The sequence below is a fragment of the Perca fluviatilis genome, chromosome 20, assembly GCF_010015445.1.
Source record: "Perca fluviatilis chromosome 20, GENO_Pfluv_1.0, whole genome shotgun sequence".
NCBI classification, from domain to species: domain Eukaryota; kingdom Metazoa; phylum Chordata; class Actinopteri; order Perciformes; family Percidae; genus Perca; species Perca fluviatilis.
Window position 1 is genome coordinate 24,785,921 of NC_053131.1, and position 15,062 is coordinate 24,800,982.

Genomic DNA, 15,062 nt, shown 5'->3' on the forward strand with positions numbered 1-15,062 from the left:
TAAAGCCTGCTTTACAAACTAAAAGTTGTGGGGTTAACAAAATGGAGGAATCTAGGAGGCAGCGTATCTAATACAAGATGCTATTGAGTTGCATTATGGGAAATGAGAGATCCAGTGTTACAGAAGCTTGAACCATACATGACTAAAAGTCAGAATATCTCAGCCTCTGTTGCTTCAATTTTGTCCATGCGTTTATTTTTCTGTCTCTTGTAAATCCCTACACTTTATGGAAGTGCAATACTAAAATGCTGGGAGTACCCCAGAACCTTAATTTATTTATGTCATCTCAAACACTTTAATTTATTTTGGTTGTAATGTCATCTTCCAAAAGTTACTTTTTTATTGAGTGATTCAGCTCTAATGAAAGTTTGCTACATTAGTATAGTTGTAAATTTCCCCCCAAAAAATAGGTTCATTAAATTGTTAATCCGGCCATATTCTGGTATTGGAGATTAGACAGGCACTATTGCTTTATTGCCACTATGAGGCAGTGTTCATCCATATGATGTAGGTTAGATGAGATAATCTCTGTCCACACAGATTCTGGTTATTAACTGTCAAGAACCACTAATTTCCTCTTTTCAAAACCCCAACATCATCCCCCCTCCCCCCCCCTTCCCCTTTTATCTACTTTACAAATTCAAATGTAATCACCATCAGGGAGTTTCTGTGCTCTGCTGACCTCTGGGGCTTGACATTTCAGTCACTGAAGGAATCATAAATGGGAGCAAATTATGGGCTGCCACACATTTTGATTGGAGTGATAATTAATTTATCTAATGCACTTAGCGGTTTGGGGAGGGAGATAAAGAATCCCTGTGCCAAGGACAGTGAATTGCAATGCATAAAAAGAAGCCCTCTGCTCAGCATTCTGTCACATGCCAGGCTTCCCCAAATACGCTCGATTAACCTGTGCAGCGAGACAAATGTGGGTAAAGCTCCTCACTCGTTTTCTCCACATTATCCAGTGCCTAGGTTGGGCATAAATTAATTTTACACTCAATACTCAGTATTTTATTGCTCTTCTTGTTCCAATTTGGCACCGTACTCTTTGGCAGAGTCAAGCATGTGGAATTAACAGATTCAATCGGTCTTTTCTAGCAGTCTGCATTTGGCGCAGCTGTACTCACGATGCCATTAGACCTCACCAATCTGCAGTGAATTGGTATAGCTCTCATGTTTCTCTTGACCTACTCAATAAACATAAAGTCCATGAGAAATTTTCTTGGCAGCGGAATAGACTTTCCGCCCCCCGCCCTTCCCCCCTTGCCTTTGTACCTGTCCCTCTGAAAAACAAGGAATACGGTGAAACGGATTACATTGCTTTTCTCAGACGATCCCTAAAGATAGTGTATTTACAGTGTGGGTGAATAGATATGGATGTGTATGAATATGCTTGTGTTTGTCCTGTATAAATAACTTGTGTGTATTTTTTTTTTTTTTTTTGTCTTTCATACTCACCTTCAGATTGAAGAATCATCTCTGTTGAATGTTGGCCATCCTGATCACATGCCCCCTTTATATGTTCAGTTGGACCCATCTTCTCTTCTCCAGCAGAAAATCATTGATTTTTCTTCCCAAAAACACTGTAACTATTACCCGTGTTGCTGCTTAAAAGTCAAGATATGTCTTGCATGCTTCAGTAACTGGGAGATTTACTACAGCAGAAGAGTGCACTCTTATTGTCTCAAGCTTCTCAGTCAAGCATGGCTGTAGCTGCCAACAAAGAAATAGGGATTTAAAGGGAATGCACCTGCCCGAGTACATTGCGATGGTTTGGTTTACAGTGCTACACTGATGTGGTGATAATTCTCCTATGGAAGCTTTTTTTTGTGCAGAATAAACTCAGTACTATGTCACTGCTAACTGAGCTCCAGAGTGAAGATAGACAGTGGTGGTGTTGCTGCCTAATGTGTCCTTGGGGAGGTATTAGCCTGTTGCACTCTTGTATCTGAGCTGGTCATCTCTTATGAAATCTGGTGCTGCAAGAGTTTTTTGAAAGCCATTCTCCTGAGTGATTCATTTAGTGGGTGATGATGTAAGCTCAGCGAAAGTCAATATAGAAATTGGGCTTGGCACATTTTAGCAACAAGGCAATTTAAAGTGCTTTACATACAACATAAAAAAAGCAGTTAAAAACATCTGTTGAAGAGAATATAAAAAAAACAGCTAAAACAAAATAAGACGTATGAAATCCAAGAATAAAAGTCACAATGCAGTGTGAAAAATGAACAATTACTTAAAAAGGGAAGCATCAAACAGAAAAGTATTCAGCCTTGATTTGAAAGAATTGGAAATTGCAGGGGACCTGCGGTTTTCTGGGAGTTTATTCCAGATATGTCGTGCATAAAAACGAAACACTGCTTCTCCATGTTTAGTTCTGACTGGGGACAGAAAGCAGACCTGAGAGTGCTTTATAAACCAATGGTAGTTTTTTGAAACTAATTATTTGGGAGACAGGAAGCCAGTGTAAAGACCTCAGAAATGGAGTGATGTGATCCACTTGAAGTTTGCCTAAAAACACTATACAATCATTAGCATTACAATATAAATCAGTATGCTATCAAAGTATTACTAAATGAAACTAAAGTTTTGACATATTTTGGTCGGTACTCATAAGGTATTGAAGTTTGACACGAGTGAATAGAAAAATATTATTTGTGGGTATGATTGTGCTTTCTAAATTGGTTGGCCTATCTCACTTAACATAGGCCTACTACTGTTTCCTTGCATCATTTAAAAAGTCTTAACACTGCAGAAAAGGGCACTATTAAACGGTTACAAAAAGTAATTTTGATCTGTGAAGAAATGCCAACTGTCAGATTGTTGTTAGTTGACCGTATATCGCCCTTTTGGCCATTAAATGTGTATTTTTAATCATGAACAAAAGAGGTCAATGTGACATAAATTGCTCTTGGCTGACCAGCTGGGTTTCCTCTACAGGGCTATGAAATGAGGCATTTACAGTCTACAGTCTAGATCTCCCTAACTTCATTTATTTTTTTTAAATGTTTTCATCAGAAGAACCCTCTCCTCCAGATGTTCAGCAGGGACTCCTTGACTCTCAATTTTGAACAATGACTCACTGATATAGTGGGTCTTTTCTAAGAAAGGACCTTACAGCCTTCCTCCCTTGCAGCTGTCTACTTGTATTATGGGCTATCGCATTATATGGGTGCTAGGGTTGAATTACAGTAGAGGGAACGGGATGCAACTGATCAGAAATAATATTAAGTGACAATGTTACAGAATCTGAGAGCTTGCTTGAAACAGTTGCCATAACGAAAACATTCACAATACTACAAGTTAGTTTTTACTATAATGCATGGTGTGAATTAAGCTGCTATATCAACCAGAAAAGGAGAGTCAACTGAATTGAAGTAGTTCCACCTTCCAACCTATTTCTTGTGATGACATTCCTGACATTCCCACTGAATAAGAAGATGAATTTTGAAGCTCAATAAAGAAGAAGCCATGTGGCTGAATAAAACATGAGAGGTCTAACCACAGCCCGTGATGTGACTACCAAAGTATTTGTGACAAAAGACACCGGCTGGGAATAAAACTGCACCGTGTAATAACAGGAACAAGAGCAACAGCAGCACCGCCCGCTCGGGATGCGAGCGCCGCTGCTGCAACAACCTCACTCGCGTGATTCCACAAACGGGCGTCACGCACATTATCCGGTTAATTTACATACAAAACACCGCCCAGGGGGACGAACATGATAATCAACCATCGACTGAAAGCTAACCGTGCGGAGGGGAGGAAAAAACAGCTGAAACAAAGTTTGGACGGGAGAGGACTGCATTAAACCAAGCCAAGTGCTTCGACACAAACGAACAGGCACTTGTCGGGCTTGTCGGGCTCTTTGCCCCACTTTTGGATTACGATATGGACGCTTTGAAATCCGCTGGAAGGGCAATTATACGGAGCCCCAGTATCGCCAAACAGTCGTGGGCTGCGAGCAGACATAAAAGTGAGTATTCAGTTGTTCAATACATTACCATGAAGGCGTTAGCTGCTGCTAATTTGGCTAAATCGAAGCTAACTTGGCTAAACCAAGCTAACGTTAACGTTACCCTCTCGACGAGGAGCTATCATTACAACCGAAGGTTTACTTAGCGTTACTTTACAACTCGTCTGTGGACGTCAACTAGCTACAGGGACAAAATAGCTGTCAGTGTTGGGGTATTTGGTAGACCTATCCACTCGAAAAAAGAATAGTTTAACATTAGAGCCGAGTATTTCAAGTCGGAAATGTTTGTTGTGCTTTTGAATTTGACACTCAAACTGACAAGCAGCGCCCCGCAGCTCGTAAACTGACTCCTGTTGATGCTTTTGCTCACTGAGAAACAAGTTCGGCTGCCACACTTGTTATCCGCATATCTAGCTAACATGTCGAATGAGTTGCTCGGGTTTATTTACTCAGACCAAAACAGGACAGTGTCATGACAAAAGTTTGTGAAATCCTGTCTGCAACGTCACTCTGCCGACTGACTGACACGGCTGTGAAATTTACAACCGAGGCTCAGCGGGGAGCTAAAATACTGTGAGGTGGACACTGTTGTGCAAGTGGAGAGGTAGCTAACGTCAGGGGAGTCACGGGAGTGAAAAGGCATCAAAAGATGAGTGGCTGTCTGCCTTGCAAGGCTGTACAATCCTAGCAACGCACAGTTGCTAGGCAATACACTATTTTGAAAAAAAAACGCGAGGCTGTATAAGGAGTGGTTGCAGGGGCTAAATCTTATAGGGGGCTCGAATTGGGGGTTCAAGGAAAGCCACATTAGGGTTTTTCTTGGTATTTCTATATGACTGCTTCTGCTTTGTACCCTCCAATGTATAATCATCACCCAGGCGGCTGAGCATGATCACACGGACTATGCTAGCATGGCTGTCAAATGCAAGCTGAGCTGCCTATAGACCCTTTTATGTTTGCTTACACAAAGGGGGAATGCCCCCTGCCCCCCTCTTCTTTTTTTTGTTTTGTTAAATAGACAATAGAGCAGTTGGCAGCAAGATCTCACACGTGCCAGACAGTGCAATCGATGCTTTGTTTTGGTCCACTCTCCTCTCTCGGGGGTGGTATGTGATGCGATGCACAATAAGCATGGTTCTTCCACATCTGACCAGGCAGTGATCACAGAGGGCTAATGATCAATCTATCCCCACTGCTGGAAGCCCTGGCCGATTGTGAGCTTTGCTTTTCTTTTTTTTCTTTTTTTTTTATCCTTTAATTTTGATATCACGATCCGCTCCGATCCAAACACCTTCTGTTTTATCATGATTTAACTTAGCACCAGAAGCTAGTTCATACAAGTTCAGGTGATTAGTTAACACATCCATCTCCATCTGTTTTGTTTTTTTAGAACAAAGTGACGTCGTCTGCATATAGGGCATGGCAGTAACTTTGGGCAGGAGCCCAAGTGTGTACCAGATATAAGACTATCTGAGTTCATGGTTTTAATAAGGGGGCTGGTGGCCAGGATGTATAAAGCCGCACTCAGAGGGCAGCCCTGTTTCACCTCTCCTCCACATTAAAGGGCTCTGTTAAAACACAGTTTACATTGACACACATACTAGATTTAACATACAGACATCTGATCAAATGAATACAAGTTTCTGGAAAGCCATAAGACTCCATTACAGCCCATAGATAGTCTCTGGAAATATAATCAAAGGCTTTTTTTTTGGTCCAGCCCGATTTTATATAGTCAATTTTTATTTTTTTTAATCAGATTTATTTATCATTTCTCTGGTGAGCTTTGCCATGACTCCATTCAATCTGTGGCAACAGTTTCAACATCCTCCACTCTCTCTGCTGCTGACAGACAGACAGACAGACAGACAGACATATGATGGATATTGAATCGGTATTTCAATATCTGTCATATTATTTCTTCACCCATATTGTTTAGTCAGTGGAGCTTCCTGTTTTTGTCTGTGATCAAGTAACTGTTAAGCTTCCTCCTTTTTTTTTTCATTCAGTTGAGCTAAATATAGGCTTAACAGTGTTTCAGTAGGCATCTGTGATCTGCAGAGTCATGTATTCATCTTGTGTCAGTAGGCTTCTGCTCCAAGGTGGATCCTGTTTTCTGCGTGATATGTATCCAGATACTGTACTTTAGACCACAGAATACAAATTGTAGTAATTTGCCTTCTGGCTTAGATTTTATTTCTAGATTTAGACGGGTCCATAATTTGAGGCAAAGTTTTGCAACATGTCTCCAGTAAGTTGTCTCTCCCTCCTGTGCGTAGGCTTGGCCGTGTCAAAGCAGCCTATTCACTTCTTTGGCATCCATCAGCACTGCATTCTTTTTCTCCCACTGTCAGCATTGGATTGTAACAGGTTCCAGCATTGTTTTCATAGAACTGGCCCGTGTCTCTTAGTCACTGCATGTCTACATTTGGAGTAGGCTGACGTTAGTGCCTGCGTTACCCTGTTTTCCTTCCTTTTGCAGTCTTGTGTCTCTGCACGGGCAAGAATGTGTCAGCCATGTCATTTCCTGCATGGTTTAAACAGCTCAGTTGCTTTTTGGCAGTCTGCTGAGCTGACAAAATGTTTTTTTTTTTCTGCACTGCCCTCCCATTACATCTGAATAGTTAAAGGGGTGAAAATGGTATGTAACATCAACCATCTTTTTAGGTCATGAAGGCCCTGTTTTTTTTTTTCTTTGTGTTAAATGAAAAAGTGTGGGAGGCAGAAAATCCCTGTCTGCATTGAAGAGAGAGTGTTCCCTCCCACGGGTCTGGTCAAGTAGCTGTCTTCTGTGGGGTTGTCAATATTGAAGCAGCTACATATCAGGATGTCAGTGGATCCATGCAGATGGCTAATGGGGGAGTGTGTATGATGTTAAACCATTTGGACTGCATCATTATAACACCTAGATGTGTGAGCCAATGTTGACGATGCCGCCACCGGATATGGCAATTTGTGTAGCTGTTGACTAAATTTGCATTGTGTAAATTATTCAAATAGCATCAGTGCATTGACAGAAGTTGGTGTTAAATTATACATCGGTAGCTAGAATTTAAATGACATGATGGTAATGACAGACACAGTAGACTTGTAATTACCGTTTTTAACTTTTTGTGGAACAGACAATAGGTGCATCTCACTTCCCAAATGCGATAGCTCCCCGGTCCTCGGTTGAACCAGAAGTTGTTCTTGCCCTCCTTCGTGAAGGCAGTCTCAAAGGTCTTATTCCTGCCCCGCGGAGCGAGCGTCGAGGAGGGATTTTTCCGAGGAGCTATGAGCGAGGATACGAGAGAGCAGCCTTCCTGGAAGCCGTGCAGCTGAAAGCTGCTGCTAACTCCACCCATACAGCTGACCAATTAATGTGCCGCTTCAGAGGAAAGGACGTCTTATCCCTCTAAAACACACTTCCTCATTGCCTCTCTCCTCCCATGATTTACTCAGTCTCTCCCATGCAACCTCGGTGGGACGGACTAAGATGCGGGGAGGGGAGGCAAGTGGAGGAACCGGGGATGCAATTTAAGGAAAATGAGATGCACCTAGTGTGTGGTCTGCACTGGCCAGTCCCCCTGCACCTCTGGTCAGTGCTCCGTCCCCATGCACAAAGTCACCTAAAGGGGGCTACCAGGCTGTAATGGAGATTGCTGCAGGATTCCTTTATGGAGTTGTAAAGGCCTTACTGATTTATAGCTCTGTTAGATCTTCTGTATCTCTAAGCTTCTGTGTGTAGAGTCACCGCTGATGAAGTCATGTGTGAATATGTGTGGATAGGACTGCACAATCATGCTTTGTCAGTGTTGAGGACAATTTTTTTGACATGGATGTTTGACTTTCTCTTGTTTCAGCTGAAACAGCAGGAAAATTAGGAAACTTGAAACATCAGAATTGTTAGTTGAGCGGTATGATGAATTTGTGAGGCAATCTATTTTCATCTGTTATTCACTGTGCGATATTGCATTCAGTTGCCTGTGATTAGTAGACCTGTTCATCTATTCCCATGTGTTATTATTCCAGAGAACACTATATCCATTCCTGTGTAAACTGTAAAGTACTTCTTATAATTAAATAAACACATTCATGGCAAACACAAAATTAGAAAACCAAGTCCCCACTATGAGTTAAGGAAATGGACAGAAAAGCTCTTATTTGCCCCACTTTTTCACAGTACGCCCTACTTTTGAAAGCCTGTGAAGCCAGAAGGGAAGTCTGGTCAGTTCACCTTCCTGGTAAGAAATAATTGATTTAATCTCCTTTAGCCATATGTGTAGACATATGGTCAGTGTGCTAGTCCACAGTTCTTTGGCTTTAGCTTCATTGTCAGTAGGACATTTCCTGCAACAACTGAATTCCCACGGGACTTCAGTGCGAGACTACAGCTAGCCTTCAGTAATGCTACTGTGCAAGCCACATGTATCTTTGGACCGTTTCCATGTAGTTACATCACTGATATGGTCATAACCACTACAGTGCTCAATTACCTATTTTTGAGGGGGAATAAACTTCAAATTTTCGTCGCAAAGGCATGACCTCCGAGATCGACTCTTCTGGGCTTTCGGTAAAGCGACCGATGGAAAAAGGAGGTAGACGGCACAAACTTTGAATCTCAATGTCTGAGTTGAAAACACATCTTGTTGTCACGTTGCCCTGTTCATGTTGCACAGACATTTTAATTGCATTTTGTGTCTGTTAAGAGGCACGAAGGCACTCTTTAGAACATGCCCCCACACAACTGGCATTTTAGCAACTCCAGTTTGCTAGCTCCGATTTTTGGTCATTTCTTTTTCCTATCGACAGTACTCGGAGACATCTAGCAATCAAGATTCAGGTAAAAAATGGCCAGAATTCTCCTTTTTTAAGCTAGACATTGTTGAGCAACCCCAGCAGTAGTTCCTTTTCTCTATCTTGTCAGTCAACTATGGAGGTTTGTGGTTTGCTCAATAGACATGAATGAAACTCAAAAGTAGTTGAAGCTTTCCCTCCCCTGACTTTGGTGAGCAAGTAATTCAGGTAAGACTTGTTTTTTTATTTATGTTTTTTTTTTTTAAACCACCAAAACCTTCAAAAATCCCTGTTGTGTTCTGCCAGTGGTATTGAAATAACGCTCACATGACACACCCTTTTACTCGGAACTCATCTTGTAGGTTTTTTTTTTTTTTTTAAGAATGGAAGATTCCTTTACTGCTCATTGACCTGTCTCTCTCCCATCCACCTGTATGTCTGCCACTGCAGCCAACATTACAAGTTGAAACATTTCTCTTGCAAAGAAGCACGTCATAATATTGGAGTAAAGAAACAGAGAAGAGATTTGCAGAGGAGCTGACATGCTTACCTCCAAAATCTCAGGGACACATTACACAAATCTGTGGTCTTGGGTGTCAAACTAGTTCAATAAGGATACTCATCAGCTCTTGTGGCAACATGTGACCAAACAAAGCCTCAAACACTCAAAGCAAAGGAATGGTTTTATTTATTTTGTTAATGGTTTTTAATTGTACTGGTTTGGTGGGGGCGGTCCTCGTGTGTCCTACCTGGACCCGAGTGCGACCGGGTCCAGCTCTGATCACACCGCCGGATCATAATCATTGCGTTTTTTTTTTGTCTGTTGGTTAATCATCTTTGGCTTCATGCTTGTATACTGGTGGCGCATCATGCTGCTGACAGCGTTTGTGTTCTGTCTGTATTTTGTTCTTTTCGAGTCAATCACATTTTGCTCATTTTATAAACCGTATACCCCAGTTTACATTTAATATTATGTGCAAGTATGTTGCTCATGGTCACAGACCTAGTTGCATCCTTATTTGTCATAATTTGAGTTGCAAATGCAACTAGTTCCTCCTGGCTAGCGTGCTTTAAGGATCAGTTTCATTACCCTGCTTCTTGTTGAGAGTACATTCTGGCCTCGTCTCATCAGCTGTAATCCCTGACTGGCATGACTACTCGTTCCCCCTCCTCCCTCACTTTCCTTCTTTGAGTGGATTTAGCCAATACTGCAGGACACGTGTCTCATGTTTTGACTTAAACCATGACTATACGATTTTTATCCTCTGCAAATCCTTTGCTTCATCCAACTGGAATTGTTTTGTGTGGTCATCAAATTAAATACGGATACACAGTCATGCAACACTTCCTTTTGTGTTATTGGAAATGCTACAACATACCATAAACCTGCTGGTGTAGAAGATGAAATTAGAGGAGCAGCCCAGTGCCCAAGGACAGGGAGAAAAGAGGTCACAGGCTGCTGGACATAAAGGATCCCCACTGACTTTTAATCTTACTTACTTTGTATCGATTGCTTCTTTAGCGAATATATATATATATATATATATATATATATATATATATATATATATATATATATATATATATATATATATATATATATATATATATATGTATATATATATGTATATGTATATATATATATATATGTATATATATATATATATATATATATATATATATATATATATATATATATATATATATATATATATATATATGTGTAAACCATCCTCGCAATATCAGTTTGTGCAATTGTACACAGTGCAAAAGACAGCGACATATCGCAAAAGATACTTAGAGATTTTTTGTGTTAGTTGAAAGGAAAAAATCAGTAGCATGGGCCGGTATGAGATTCTGACGGTATAACCTTCAGCAAAAATATCACGGTTTCAAGGTATTGTGGTATTACAATTACAGCTTTAAAAAGTTGTATTTTTGAAATGTCTGGGTAAAATTTTAAGCACACTGGCAGGGAGAGGGATTTCTAAAGTGCACTTTCTGTACCTAAAACAGCTCATACCTTAGGAACAGTATGATAGTACATGTGAGTGGTTTTAAAACCATGACTTTTTCAAACCGCGGTATACCTTGAAACCGGTAACCGGCCCATGCCTAGTAGCAAACGTCACTTTTTTTTGGGACATTTAGGCCTTTTATTGTGACAGCTTAAACCCCGCAACCTCTGTGTCAAGGACTGAGCATCTATATATGGGCGCTCTCTCTACCACTAGGCCACCCAGGCACCCGCAAACTGCACTTTTTAATGTAACGGTCATTCTTTTCTAGTGTTGCTTTTTATTCAGTTCAATGTTCAATTTGTTCAATAAAACAATGTTGGACATTATTTTCTTTGAGAATACTGGAAGCAGCAGAAATGCAGAACGGAGTACACTTTAATATCTGTTTATTTATCGCAAGTAATATCATTATCGCGATATTCAACGTTATCGCATATTTTCCTCCATATGGTGCAGCCCTACTCTGTGGTCATTTGGTCATTTAATGCTGTTGGTGTATGTGTGTATGTCACGCGGAGAGGTTTTGACCTGGGTTTCCGCTAATATGTGAAACATTTCCTGTATCCTTCCCACAGAAGCTGGAGTTAAGAGAAGGAACAATGGTACTGGATCAGTCTTTGTACCAAGCAGGGATGGATAGTGCCAGTGGCCCCATGTGTAACACACTGTTTCCCTTTGACTAACACTCAGAGCATTGTTAAGAAGACAGAGACCATCTCAGCGTTTTCCTGTAATGGCTGTCTGTCTTTTTAAGAAGTGGTGAGGACGGTGCTCATCTCTGACCTGCACTGACATCCAGGGACGTGCACAGGTACGGACTATTGTTGCCCGGGCAACTGCACGTTTGCCCTGATTGGCTTAGCTGCCCCTCTGGTGAAAGAGCCTAAATACACTTTTTTTCTTTCTTTTTTTTGCTGTTGTGGCTGCATCAATACAATAATACGACCATCATTACCAAAGTTAAATCAAATTAAATCGCTACATCATCCTTTTTTCAAGATTAGAACGATGTCTGTGCACGTCCCTGCTGACATCAGCACAACAGGACATAACGTAACAGTACGTAACAGTTACCCCCATATGGGCTGAAATATGTGCCACCAGAAATTGAATTTGAATCATTTTATATTTGAATTTGAATTGCTAAACTTGAATAATTGCATTGAAAAACTGAATTGGAATCACATAATTTCAAATTGCATTGTTTAATTTGAATCATTGCATTGAAAATCTGAATAGTATAATTTGAAATTTAATTTATTTGTTTGGAACTGAAGTCCAATAAAGTGTGATCCTCACTGAAAATTCAACTCTATATATCTTCACATTCAGTTCTCACAATTCAAATTCAGTTCACAAAATTCAATTTCAAGTTACTGTGACAGACATCCGGGTAGTTGAAGGATGAAGGAAGAGCAATCGAGCGCAGATCGATAGAGTTCACTGGCGCGGATACATAGGACTCCTCTTCGGCCAATCAGAACCTACGTTTTGGAGCACAGTTCCCGCCATGAAACGAGGAAGAAGTGCTTGCCTGTCTGTCGCAGTAACTTGAAATTTAATTTTGAGAACTGAATTTGAATTGTGAGAACTGAATGTGAAGATATATAGAGGGTGGAATTTTCAGGGAGGATCCAATTTTATTGGACTTCAGTTCCAAACAAATACATTTTATTTCAAATTATACTATTCAGATTCAGTTTTTCAATGCAATTATTCAAGTTTAGCAATTCAAATTCAAATATAAATGATTCAAATTCAGTTTCTGGTGGCACATATTTCAGCCCATACCCCCATACCATGGTTACGTGAGACTTGACCACAGAAAATAGTCTGCAACAGCAATGTAGTACTTAACTTCTGTGGCATAGTAAGAGGTTGCCCAAGGCTCTCTCTCAACAAGCTTTGTGCTGTGTCTCTGTGTATCCCTGAAGGCATCTTTCCTCATCTGAGTCGGCAGTTTCTAAATTTAAGTGTCCTGATTGGAATCTAATAATGCAGGAATAGGTCTTTTTTTTTTTTTTTTCTTTTTTTTTTGCACTCATGTCTCGTTGCTGTGAGATAAGAGGAGGTCATCTCACCGCTGGCCTAGGTCAGCTGAGAACCTTAAATAGCTGAAGATACAGGAGCTAATTTGAATATTACAGTGCCTGTTTGGGAAATTCTTAAGACTTTCAGAGATTGTTGGTCTGCTGTTTGCACCCAAACATGACAAGCATATCTTTTACATTAGACGGGGGCGGCGCGACTACGCACAACAGTAAGCATGATCAGTCCGCGTACAGTAAAGGCATGAGTCTGTGTTATCTTATTTGACAGAAATCTAAGCATTTTCCTGTTATTTCTGACAATTTGATGAACACAAATGTATATTATGCTTGAGTAAATGAAAACACAATTAACAAAACTTGTTAAAAAAAAAAAGAAATTAATATTTAAATGAATCTGTCTGACCAGACACTCTGGAGATATAACGGAGATTAGCGCTCCTATTCAAGTTTATGTTCTGCTTGTTTAACGGTTGTTTGGTAAATTGCTCTTAAACACATTTGGAGAGGATTTTTTTTATCGTTTTTGGTGCTAGTGATTTTCCTCTGCCAAAAATTCCTCTATGCGGGGAAAACCCTGACATCTCCAACCAAAGCAAGAATTAAGACCCTGTTGTTTGCCTGTTTCGGGTGCTTGTCTCCCTGTGCAAATGTGTTTTTAACACTGCAGAAGCCACAGTGGAGATTTTTTCAATTCTAATCTTGTTCAGGAGAAGGTATGCGGGTATGCTGGTGGGCACGAGTGTGTCCAGCCAGACACAGTCCTTCAGTTTGGGATCCAGAGGGCTCTGATGAATGCGCTGCATGGGTTTCTCTCCTCTCTCATTCACTGGCACCAAGAGAGAGCTCTCAATGCTCAGATGCTCCTTTCAAACCTCGACAAAGGGGAAATTGTCGATGCAGCAGGCTCGACTCGTGGAGCCTGCTGGACCTGTGGAGGGGCGGTGGGGCTTTGACTGCTGACCTGAAAGTCTTAATTGATGTTTGTATGTTAAACCAAGCTGGGCCATGCTGCTGCTAGTCCCCTCCTCCCCTTCCCTAGAATCCCCAAATAATCATTCACGAGAGACTGTTGAATATGTAACTGCTGTCACCTAGTGTTTCAGCACTGCGGTGGCGTACTCATGTACATAATCTGGTACCGCTCGTAGACTATGATGTCAATAACAAGGATGTTAAAGGATTTTTCCCAGACACTGCTAGAACATCAACTCCTACTGTTGGATGTGATAGTTAATCACTGCGTAGGTCTGACTCAGTCGCGCCAAACTCCTATCGCATGCTCATCACGGACTGTGAAGAAGAGTTGGCATTTTCATCTTTTTAATACGTCTCTGTCCTCAACCATTGCTTGTATTTTTAGAGAAGCATGTCCATCCACTTTCAAGCAGTTGGCTGGAAGCGAGCTTGATCGCAGTGATAAAACGACTTAAGTTGTCAGGATGGCACCGTGGTGATGATTTGTGTTTTTATGCCTGTATCACGGCATCCACGTCTCCCTCTCTGCCAGCCCCAGACTCTTAACTACATCATTTAGCCTGCATCACACACTGCGTGGCAGAGCGCTCATGCTGTTTCCACGGTGATCAAACTTTATTGCATGATTAGCCTACCTCACTTCGTTCTTCATTTATGAATGTCTCAGTGACTCCGCTTGTCTTGTGTCCCTAACTTCCCCCATCTGTCTGTCTGTTGTCTTCCATTCTTAAAGCAGAGGCAAGGCCAAGGTGGATTTTCTCTCTTCATAACTATCCCTTTTGCTGGCTGTTGACAGGGAGAGCGATAGTGATCCTTTCTGATCCTCCCTTGTCAAAATCGCCTGCTTAATTTCCGCGCTGTTGGCTTTGACATTCTCACGCAGTCTAAAATGCCATCAGACCCATTTTTGCACAAAAAAACCCTTAATTGCTTTAATGACCTCTATTGCACTCATTTAGAGAAACATTTGATCCAGAAGTAAGGTGTTTGAGTATTAAACTTGTCTCCTAAAGGTTTGTGCACTACAGTTCAGTTGAGGTGAACTGCAGAGTGAGAGAATAGCTGCGTGTATTTTTCTTTGTTCCGCTCCTCTTCTCTTAGCCGAGCCCTGCCAGTGGAGTGTTGAGACTTGTCTGAAGCAGGAGACAGACGGGATGGGAGCGGGTTTTCGTCTGACTTGCAGAGTGGACATTCACGCAGGCTGGTTACGCGGCTGCCATTGGGTCTTTTGTCAATGGTTAAGAGTATGGCACACTGCTA

The 15,062-nt window shown here is 41.2% G+C and overlaps 1 protein-coding gene across 4 annotated transcripts in view; it reads left to right on the top strand.

Annotated features, from left to right (window-relative positions):
• Window positions 1-3,613: 3,613 nt before the first annotated feature.
• The window catches only part of ldlrap1b (low density lipoprotein receptor adaptor protein 1b), a 34,400-nt gene continuing 22,951 nt past the window's right edge, over window positions 3,614-15,062 (top strand). For 2 of the 4 annotated variants that reach the window (XM_039786342.1, XM_039786343.1), the window contains exon 1: window positions 3,614-3,979. In XM_039786342.1, the coding sequence (XP_039642276.1) occupies window positions 3,895-3,979 (85 nt within the window). In that variant the 5' untranslated portion in view covers window positions 3,614-3,894. The remainder of the gene's footprint in view (window positions 3,980-15,062) is intronic. The other 2 variants (XM_039786340.1, XM_039786341.1) reach the window with 1 other exon arrangement.